Source organism: Plecotus auritus (genome assembly GCF_963455305.1).
Source record: "Plecotus auritus genome assembly, chromosome: 9".
NCBI classification, from domain to species: Eukaryota; Metazoa; Chordata; class Mammalia; order Chiroptera; family Vespertilionidae; genus Plecotus; species Plecotus auritus.
Genome location: NC_137783.1, coordinates 154,299,045 through 154,310,133, shown reverse-complemented (window position 1 = coordinate 154,310,133; position 11,089 = coordinate 154,299,045). Strand labels below are relative to the sequence as shown.

General features: G+C 55.9%; 1 protein-coding gene across 1 annotated transcript; it reads right to left on the bottom strand.

Annotated features, from left to right (window-relative positions):
• Window positions 1–1,296: 1,296 nt before the first annotated feature.
• Window positions 1,297–2,395, bottom strand: LOC308234411 (interferon-induced transmembrane protein 3-like). Its single transcript, XM_080642053.1, has 2 exons — window positions 2,036–2,395; window positions 1,297–1,569 (listed from the first exon to the last, which is right to left on the bottom strand). The coding sequence occupies exons 1-2, from the start codon at window positions 2,225–2,227 to the stop codon at window positions 1,414–1,416; spliced, it is 348 nt and encodes a 115-aa protein (XP_080498179.1). The 5' UTR covers window positions 2,228–2,395; the 3' UTR covers window positions 1,297–1,413.
• Between the last annotated feature and the right edge of the window lie 8,694 nt (window positions 2,396–11,089).

The window sequence follows — 11,089 nt, the reverse complement described above, 5'->3', positions numbered from 1 at the left end:
CCTGCAGGGTGGGAGGCTGGCGGACCCCCACCGGTCGAGGAAGGCTTTGCTTCTCCAGGGACAGGAGAGGGAGCGCCGCCTGGGGACGCCGACCCCGGCCTCAGCGCCCAGGGCGGGTCGGAGAGCCCCCGCGGGACAGCGGTCAGGAAGGGAGCTGCGCGCTGGAAGGAAGCCGTCGGGGGGCTGTGACTTGGGACGGACGTGCCGCCGGTGGGAGACGCTCTGGGGCGGCCGGCACAGAGCCCGTGGCCTCGATCCTTGGAGAAAGCCCACGGACGCCCGAGGCTTCCCGCGGGCGCACGGGCAGGGCAGCGGCAGGTCCCGGTGCAGCCGGCTGGCTCGCCGGGACGGGGCCGTGAGCTGCTGTGGAGGTCGGACCGCAGAACAGCCGCTCTGACCCGGATGTGGGCGCCCCCGGCCCCACGGTGGGCGTGGCTTGGATGGTGGGAGTGGAAGGGACCTGGGCGGGGCTGGGAATTTGCTCGACCCCATTGGTGGAATGGGAGGGCGGGGCCTTGTCGGTGGGGCGGGGCCTAGCGGCGGAGGGACCCGCTGCGCCTCCCTTTCCGGCCTCCGGTCTGGGCCGCCGCGAGCCTCCTCCCGCTGAGCAGCGAGCGTTTCCTGACCCAGAGCGGCGGGTCCGCCAGCCTCCCCGCTGCAGGGCCGTCCTCCCTGGGCCTGACGCCCCTCCTGCTCCGAGTGGGACCCTGGGGACTGGGGCGTCCTGGGGAGATCCTGGGGCTCATCCTGGGGACACCACCCCGCAGGCCGCCTCCTGGCTTTAGGGCGCTGCTGTTGGAGCAGAGACGGGGGCGCGGGTGAGGGGTGGGAGGACCATGGCCGGTGGCCGGTGCCACTCCCCTCCCCCCCCCCCCGCCCCGCTCCGCCCCGCTGGTTGCCAGACGGTCCGCCCTGAGGCACCCTGAGCACCTGCACATGGGAAACCTTGGCAGAACCAGGTGCGGGCCTCACTTCCGGGTCAGGGCCCGGCTTCCTCTTCCACCTGAAGAGCAGGGATCACCTGGGCTCTCTCCACCGGCGGCCTGAGACGATGGGGACCTTGGGGGCCAAGGGTGTTCTGGTCCAGGGCCACTGTTCCCCAAATGAACTTGTGCTGGGTCAGGGCTCAGCCCTCTGGGAAGGAGGGGACCCCCCCCCCCAAGCCTTTTTCATGTGTTGCCCCAGCTTGGGGCCAGGTGCAGGTAAGGCGCTGGCCGCCACCCCAGGGCAGCAGGCAGGGGGGCAGGTGGGGGTGGGCTTAGTCTCAGGGGCTCTCACAGGTGAAAACACAGCATTGTCACATACATGTGCTTTATTGAACTCCATGGTAGACTTGTGTGCGTCTACACAGCCGGGAACACATAACAGTCTCGGCTACAGGCAAGTACCAGCGGCCTCTGTAACTGTGTGACATCAGAATTGCTTGGAAGTAGATAAAACGATGAAATGAATGAGGAAACTGACCAACCCAAGAAGGGCAAGGGTCAGCGCACAGATGTTGAGGCACTTGGCGGTGGACGCATAGCTCCGGGCCCCAATCACGTCTCCCACCATCCTCCGGTCCCTAGACTGGGGGAGAAGAGATGATGGTGGGGGGTCTGGCCGGGCCCTGGGGACAGCCAGGCGCTGGGACTCAGGCCCACCCCTGGCTGCTCCCCGCCCAGACCAGCCTCCACCTGCCCTCAGCCAGGTCAGGGACCCCCTCCCTGTTCCCTGGAGCCTGAGCAGGCCAGGCCAGGGGGGCCTCCCTCACAGCCTCTCAGCCTCTCCAGGGCCTCAGGGCTCCTCTCCCCCTGCCCTGGTCCCCAGCAGGTTCCCCCCTCCCCCCCCGCCACCATCCCCCAGGGCTCAGGGTTTTCTGGGAACTTTTGTTCTCTATTCAGAGCCCTGAAGCCACACGGTGACACACACACACACACACACACACACACACACACACACACACACACACACGGTCCCCGGATCCCAAGGCCGCCTGGGCAGCAGACCTGTGGGGGTGGCACACGCTTTCCGGGGAAGCCCCCCGCGCACCCACCTTCACGGAGTAGGCGAACGCCACGAAGCCCAGGCAGCAGGGGTTGAAGAAGAGGGTGTTGAACAGGGACCAGACGATGTGGTCGCGCACCACCGTGTCAGTCTGGATGTGGACCACGGTGGACATCACGGGCCCCGAGTTCTGGGGACCCCCCATGAAGGCCAACTCGTGTTCCTCCTTGGTCATCTCCATCTTTGGGGAGCAGGTGGGGTCCCAGGTGAAGAAGGTGGACGTGTCCTGAGGCAGAGACTGGAGCGGTGTGGCTGCCGCCGCTGGGACAGTGGTCAGGCCCCTCCTTCCTGGGGGAGTTCTGATTTCTCAGAAACGTCCATTTCCTGGGGTTTTCAACACCGCTGATGTGGCTGGTTCCTAGGAGGGTGGAAGAAACCCATGAGGTCAGGTGACATAAGGACAAATGGGGAGGAAATCCTACAGTCTTCGTGTGAGTTTCCTGTCTGTGTCACGCATGTCAGTTCTTGTCTCCTCAAGGAGCCCTTCCCCACCCGGCAGCCACCCATCCTCCCCCCGCCGAGGCCCAAGCCTGTGAGGTCGCACCCCCCACACAGGGCCCTCCCTGTTGTCCCGTGGACCCCGCACTCCAGCCCAGAGTGAGACCCGCCCCACAGCCCCCCCTCAGCTGGCACAGGGCTCTTCTCCGAAGCCCATGCTGTGGGTGGTGGGGGGGTGCCTCCTGGTGGGGCCTGGACCCAGCAGCCCCTGTTGCCTGTCCCAGGGGGCCGTGAACAAGGACATGGGCGCCGGATGCCGGAGGAGGCGGCTGGGGTGGGAGAGGGAGGATGCTGGGCATTGGACAGCAGATTGCGTGAGCCCGGCCCTCCTTCCTCCCTCCGTCCCCCATCATTGTGCAGAGGTGTTGTTGGGTGGTTACAGGCGGGGCGCCAGGTGGGAGGTTGGCTCCGGTCTTCGGGCCCGGCCCCTTCTCGGGGAGCGGTCGGGGCTCGGAGGAGCAGGGCGCAGCTCTGTCTCTAAAGGGTCAAGGTGTGCCGGTCGCCATCCGCAGGCCTCACCTGCGTGGAGGCGGGTGTGGGTGCCCATGGCCCAGGCCTGGCCTGGCCCTCAGAACCCCTGGCCTCCCCCCTGGCAGCGCAGCAGGTCAAGGCTGCATCCCAGCCTCCCGGTGCCCCCGCGGTGCCCCCGTGGCCCAGAGGTCTGGCCTCCGCGCTGGGCCTCAGCTTCCAGGTTCTGGTCCTGTGAGCGCCTCCCCCGGGCCCCGCAGGTGCTCAGAGGTGGGCAAACTTTTTGACTCGAGGGCCACAATGGGTTCTTAAACTGGACCGGAGGGCCGGAACAAAAGCATGGATGGAGTGTTTGTGTGAACTAATATAAATCCAAAGGAAACATCATTACATAAAAGGGTACGGTCTTTTTTTTTAAATTTCAAGAGTTTTATTCATTTCAAACATTTTAACAAGAAGAATGTAAACACTAATTATTATCATTTGAAACTTCAAAAAATGGAGGAATCATAGCACAATAACATACCTTCTATTGAAGATGGCAAAGGCAAAATAAAATTGCCTAACAAAGGAAAGGTACAAAAGCCTTTCAAATTAAAGTTAAATATAATAAAATAATTTAAAACTAAAACAAATAGAAAAGAACAAAATGTGGAAACAGTACATTAAACATTTTCTTTAGTGCAACTTCCAAATGATGCCCGGGACGTCGATGTAGATGGCAATGTAGACTGGGTTGAAAGGTTTTTGGTCTTTAAAACATCCACTTCAGTGGGAACAGTGTTGTTGGTCTCCTTTTTAGCTAATGCTCTGATCCTGTGCTCTCCAGGGGCGTGTCTCCCTCCATCACCACGATAACGTGTCTCCGCATTCCCAGGGTGATGTCGGGGGACCGTCCGCGGGCATTACAAGGAGCCTCTGGAAGATTGAGAGGTTGTTCCTTCTACTGAATGGGGGGATGTAAATCCGCCCGCTCAGAAGAAGGAGCTGCGGCCGTGTTTCCGACGTTGCCATGTTAACACTGCTGCTGGTGAAGGAGCGGAGGGGAGAGCAAGAGAACCCTCCGCTCTTTCGGCTCCGCGGGCCGGATAGAACAGCCGAACGGGCCGGATCCGCCCGCGGGCCGTAGTTTGCCCACGGCTGTGCTAGCTGCAGCCGTTTCCATGGGAATCGGTCCTGTTGAAAGAGTGGGTGTGGCCCTGCGCTCCCCTGGAGGAGCCGGCGTGCACTGGGCCGTGGGGGGGGAGGGGGGCGGGCGTGGAGGGAGCCCCGGCCTGGCGCCTGGTCTGGAGAGGGCAGGGGCTTGGGACGCAGCTGCTACAAGTCCTGATGGGCTGCACAGGCCAGTGCGGGGGGCGGGGTGGAATGGGGGGGGGCAGCCCGCCCACTTCGGCTGTTTCCCTGGCCGCGGGGGGCAGCTCAGCGGGTGCCCCTCCCAGGGCTGATGAGGGTCGCGGATCCCAGTGGCGTGCGGTGAGGCGGAGGCCGGGACCTGCTGGGATAACCGTTACTTCCCGTGCGTGGAAAGACGGCAGGTTACCATCTTCCACCACGTTTGTGACCCGTCAGCCTTATTTCTGCAAACTTTATTTCTGTCCCTCGACGACACCGTCATTCCCGCGTCAACGCGCTGTGCCCGAGGCTGAGTCAGCGTCCCTGCGCCTCCTTCTCCTTGTGCCTCGCGCTGGACCCACGGGCCGGGCCACAGTCTGTCTCTCTCTCTGTCTCTGTCTCTCTCTCTCTCTCTGTCTCCCTCTCTCTCTCTCTCTCTCTCTCTCCCCCGAGCCCCCAAGGGACATGCTCGTGGTTTGGGGTACTTTCCCCGCAGCCTGTCTGCGCTGTGTACTGATGGTTCCGTCTTTGTGTTGACACATCCCCTGCTCTATCTCGTTTGTTCGACGTGGTTTTCTCTGCTTCTTTGAACGTATCCAGGAGATTTCCTCTTTTTCTAGTAAATGCGTGTGTAGCCTTCCTGAGACACAACCCAGCTGACCACGCTCCCCAGCGGGTGGCCCACAGCTTCCTGTTTATCCACCGGCATTTCTCACAGCCCCTGGGTGGTGGTGGTGGGGGGGGGGCGGGGAATAGGGCTTTGAAAACGATAAAATGCGGCCATTGGACCCGGGTCTGCCCCCCCAGGGGCACCGCTGCTGCGCCCGCCTCTTAGGTAATTCTGATCGCTCTGTCCTGCGTGGCCTCAGGTGACTGTGTCGAAATCTGTGGTGAACTCATGTTTGGACACAGATTACTCAAATGACTGAAACCCGTAAGCCCCAGTCTTTGCGGGGGGTGGGGGGAGGGCTTGGGGGTGTCAGGGAACATGTCGGGGCGCACCCGCAACACGAAGGTGGGCCGCTGAGAAACCTGAGCCTCCTGCTCCCGGAGCGGGGGACATGGGCCTCGCCCCGACTTTCCGGAGCCCGAGCACATCCCTACGCGCGCGCGTGTGTGTGTGTGTGTGTGTGTGTGTGTGTGTGTGGCTTCAGGAGGAATTCACACGACATACAATTAACCGCTCGAAACTGTACCTTCTGGTGGCATTTCCCGCACTCGATGTGTGCAACCACCGGCTGTCTCTAGAGTCAACTTTTCTTCACCCCAGGAAAGCACCCAGAGGCCATTAAGTAATCACCCCCACTTCCTTGTCCCTGTCCCCAGGTGGCCCGACACCCAGCTCTGTCTCCATGGAATTGCCTGTGCCGGGTGGAGCCTGTGAAAAGAGTCGTGATCTTGAGTCCGTCTTCTTTTTCTTTGCAAAACGCCTTTGCGGGCCGTCCCCGGGGTAGCGCGTGTCAGGACTTTGTCCCTTTCAGGGCTGAGCAACGCCCGCCGGGTGTGCACCTGGAGGGTGAGGTGTTCGGTCTCACCCACTGCCGGGCACCTGGCCGTTGCCACCTGGGGGCCAGAATGCTGCCACGTCTCCGAAGACACCTGGGGTTAGAGTTGCTGGGTCGCGAGGTAGCTGTTTGGAGGCGGGCAGCTGCCCCATTTCCCGTCCCGCCAGCCCTGCGGGAGGGGTCGGCTTCTCCCTCTCCGCCCCACACTTGGTATTCCCTGGGACTTCGGTGACGTCCATCCTGATGGGAGTGACGTGGCAGTGTCATATTGTAAATCAGAAGATGCCTTAATCAATAAGCCAGATGTATTTGGAGTCCTGTTCATTTTCGCTAGCGCGAGCGGGCCCAGAAGAAATATTTTTTTAAAAATATATTTTATTGATATTTTTACAGAGAGGAAGGGAGAGGGATAGAGAGTTAGAAACATCGATGAGAGAGAAACATCGATCAGCTGCCTCCTGCACACTCCCCACCGGGTATGTGCCCGCAACCAAGGTACATACCCTTGACCGGAATCGAACCTGGGACCCTTGAGTCCGCAGGCCAACACTCTATCCACTGAGCCAAACCAGTTAGGGCCCCAGAGGAAATCTTGCTTCTCAAATTCTGGGGCCCAATATGGTGGAAGTCTCCCTTATTTACACACTGAGTGGCCAGATCATTATGACCTCTGAACGCATAATCATCGGGCCACTCAGTGTATATCCTATATAATAAAAGGCTAATATGCAAATTTTCTCCTTGATCAGGAGTTCAACCAGCAGGCAGGCTGGCCAACTGCCTGTGTCCCCTCTCACTGGCCAGACCCCACCCATGCACGAATTCATGCACCGGGCCTCTACTATACACACACACACACACACTGAGTGGCCAGGTTATTATACATTCAGAGATCGTCATAATCTGGCCACTCAGTGTATGTTTTTCAGCTCTTGGTTTTCCAAATTTGGAATGAGACTTCTGGACCTTCTGAGAAAAAGTCCCATGTGCTGGGACAGGCCATGAGACCATATCTCAAGGCCTGGCCCGGCGCCAGCACTCACAACTCTGTCTGGGACATAGTTTATGGCCTCTCTGGAATGGGGAGTAGTCTTTATTTTCCCTATTATTTAAGCAAGCAAATGTTTACAGAAGCCAGAATAGCAGGGTTAAATTTTAAACAGCAGTTTTCACCCAAGATGGAGGTTACTATGCTCCTTGTGGTTCGATTTACATTTCTTGGTAATCATAATGGCGACTATCTTTTCAGATGCTTGTTGGCCATTTGTGTGTCTTCCTTTAAAAAAAAAAGTATGTTTTTTAAAATTGATTTCAGAGAGAGGAAGGGAGAGGGAGAGAGAGACAGAAACATTGATGAGAGAGAAGCATGGATCAGCTGCCTCCCGCAGCCCCCCACTGGGGATCGAGCCAGCAATCTTCTCGGAGAAATGTGATTCAGGTTCTTTGCCCTTAAAAATTGTCATCGTTTTTGTTGTGTTTTTTTCTTTTCTTTTCTTTTTGTTAATTCTTATCTGAGAATATTTTCCCTCATTGGTTTTTAGAGAGAGTAGAAAGGAGGGAGGGAGGGAGGGAGAGAGAGAGAGAGAGAGAGAGAGAGAGAAACATCAACTGGTTGCCTACAAACCTGCCAGCCAGGTGTGAGGGTACCAGGTGTGAGGGTACGTGCCCTTGACTGGGAACTGAATCGATGACCCTTTGGTGTGTGGGCTGATGCTCTACCACTGAGCCACACCGGCCAGGGCTGCTGTAGTTTTTCAAAGCCCCACGTGGACATCTGACCCAGGGTGCATATGCAATGGCCCAGAATCAAACCCGGGACCCTTCAGTCCGCAGGCTGATGCTCTATCCACTGAACCAAACCGGTTAGGGCTAAAACAGTAGTTTTTTTTTAATATATTTTATTGATTTTTTACAGAGAGGAAGGGAGAGGGATAGAGAGTTAGAAACATCGATCAGCTGCCTCCTGCACACTCCCCACTGGGTATGTGCCCGCAACCAAGGTACATGCCCTTGACCGGAATCGAACCTGGGACCCTTGAGTCCGCAGGCCGACGCTCTATCCACTGAGCCAAACCGGTTAGGGCTAAAACAGTAGATTTTGTTGTTGTTAAAACTCACCCGAGGATGTTTTTTTCCTATTGATGTGAGAGAGACACATAGACGGGTTGCCTCCCGCACACGCCCTGACCCAGGGCCTGGGATGGAGCCTGCAGTGCTTCAATGCTGGGGCTGAGGCTCCAGCCACTGAGAAACACTGCCCAGGGCCGGCTGTAGGCCTTGAAAGTCCTCACCACAGAAAAAAAGAAAACCTCTTTGTAGCGATGTGTGGTGATCCACACACATCTGCCCTTACCCCCTCCCCATCAGCCAGCTGCTATTATTTTTTTAAAGGTATCATTTTATTATTATTATTTCTAATCCTCACCTGAGGATATGTTTCATTGATTTTTAGAGAGAGTGGAAGAGAGAGGGAGAGACAGAGAGAAACATCGATGTGAAAGAAGCACATTCATGGGTTGCTTCCTGCACGCATCCCGACCAGGGCCCGGGCCAGGGAGGAGCCTGCAACCCAGGTACGTGCCCCGGACCAGAACCGAACCCGGGACCCTTCAGTCTGCAGACCGATGCTCTATCTACTGAGCCACACCGGCTAGGGCAGCCAGCTGCTATTACTGAATAGAAGGACAAAGATGACATGGGGAAGGAGGCAAAAGGAATAGGAATGGGTACTATGGATACGGAATTTTTGGGCTGGAACCCGGATTCTTTGTCCGCCAGAATCGAAGGATGAATCCACGGACAGAAGGTGGTAAAGCAAAGGTGGAGATTTATTGAAGAACAAGTACAGACTCCCACATGGGGAGAGGGAAAGAGTCCCACAGAATGGACTCCCACGTGGGGAGGGAGAAAGAGTCCCGCTGAGTCCCTTTTCCCTGTGGCTTATAAAGGCTGCAGGTCCCTGGTGCCTTAATATCCCCTCTGATTGGTCACTACTCCCTTAGACTGGTTACTATAGTAACTCAGGGGCTGAAGGTCCAACCTCACAGGGTACGTGTGAGGTCTCCCCCCCTCCCCTTCCTTATTGTCCTCCTGTTCCCTTGGGGCTTTCTTCTCCTTCTGGATGAAGGGCTTCCTTCTCGTTATTTTGTAAACAGAGACCTTCTGCTGTTCCCAGCTCCCTCATTCTACGGAAATACACCTTCTGGGGCTCTGCAGCCCCGTGCTTCCTCCACGGTCCCCTTAATTTCCAAAATTTCTAAAATCTCCTAAACCTATCCTAAAATTCTCTCTCTTTTTTTTTTTTTTTAATATATTTTATTGATTTTTTACAGAGAGGAAAGGGAGAGGATAGACAGCCAGAAACATCGATGAGAGAGAAACATCCATCAGCTGCCTCCTGCACACCCCCCACTGGGGATGTGCCCGCAACCAAGGTACATGCCCTTGACCGGAATCGAACCCGGGACCCTCCAGTCCGCAGGCCGACGCTCTATCCACTGAGCCACACCGGTTCCGGCTAAAATTCTCGTTTCATTATGGTTACAGATTACAGGCGATGTGGGCTGGGGGTGGCCCAGGGCAGGTTGTTAGTTTTCCCATGATGACAGGCAGTTCTGGGATAAGGAGAATGGCCCGCATTTCGAGTTCACTCCCAGGTTCCGGGGCACACAACTCCTTTAGTCAGAACAAAACCATCAGGGCTAACAGCAGGATTACTATTTCTCACAACCACAGCTGGTCCCCGCGCTGTGCCGTCTCCTGCCCGCCCTCACAAGTCCTGAGGCTGTACACCTGAAGAGGACACGGTGCCATGTGTCAATTATCTTGATTTAAAAACAGAAAGAAATAGATTTTTGCCGAAACCGGTTTGGCTCAGTGGATAGAGCGTCGGCCTGTGGACTGAAGGGTCCCAGGTTCGATTCCGGTCAAGGGCATGTACCTTGGTTGCGGGCACAACCCCAGTGGAGGGTGTGCAGGAGGCAGCTGATCGATGTTTCTCTCTCATCAGTGTTTCTAACTCTCTATCCCTCTCCCTTCCTCTCTGTAAAATATCAATAAAATATATTAAAAAAAAAAAAAAAAAAAAAAAGCCCTAACCGGTTTGGCTCAGTGGATAGAGCGTCGGCCTGCGGACTGAAGGGTCCCAGGTTCGATTCCGGTCTAGGGCATGTACCTTGGTTGCGGGCACATCCCCAGTGGGAGGTGTGCAGGAGGCAGCTGATCGATGTTTCTCTCTCATCAGTGTTTCTAACTCTCTATCCCTCTCCCTTCCTCTTAAAAAAAAAAAAAAGAAAAAAAGAAATAGATTTACACAGAAATTTCCCAGCCCAGCCGGTGTGGCTCAGTGGACGAGCGTCGACCCATGAGCCAAGAGGTTGAGGTTCATAGGTGGAAGCTCAACCACTGAGTCACGCTGGCTGAGCTCTAAGGTCCTTTTATGGTCCAGGAAATATTTACATAACATATATATTGGGATCGAAGAAACCTGAACGACACGGTGTAACCTGTAGGTGAAGCATTAAAAGTGCAGGGGAAAATGTGCACACCTGTCATCCATAAACCGGTGGACGAGTCACTGGTCTGGTCAGAGAGACTAAGAGAGCGAGCGAAAGGGAGTGCCATGGCCCTGGCCGGTGTGGCTCAGTGGATAGAGCGTTGGCCTGCGGACTGAAGGGTCCCAGGTTCAATTCCGGTCAAGGGCACGTGCCTAGGTTGTGGGCTTGATCCCCAGTGGGGGACGTGCAGGAGGCAGCCGATCAGTGATTCTCTCTCATCATGGATGTTTCTCTCTTTCCCTTTCCCTTCCTCTCTGAAATCAATAAAGAAACACTAAAAAAAAGGAAGTGCCCTTGACGAAAGAAAGTTAAATCAAATGGTCAGATTTTAAACTTGCTCAAATTAAACTCATTGCTTGCTAAAGCTGGTTTAAAATTTCAAAAACATTTATGCTTCTTATAAGATGCAAACTTTGAGAAAAGGCTAGGAAAGTTTGAATTGCATAAAATGAAAAATATACTCCACGAAACATTAACCGAAAGTTTGCTTCTGCATTTATATTGTGGACGAAAGGGGCCACGTGCTGACCTGACAGCTCAGGGGAGCCCTGCATGGCGGTCTTGCAAACTCAGACCTAAAGGAACCACAAAGGAAGGTCTGAAATTAAACTGTAACTGAAAGCAGTGATGGGGAGTCACCTCCTAGGCCGGTATCTTCCCTGACAAGGTCACCTTTACCTGAAC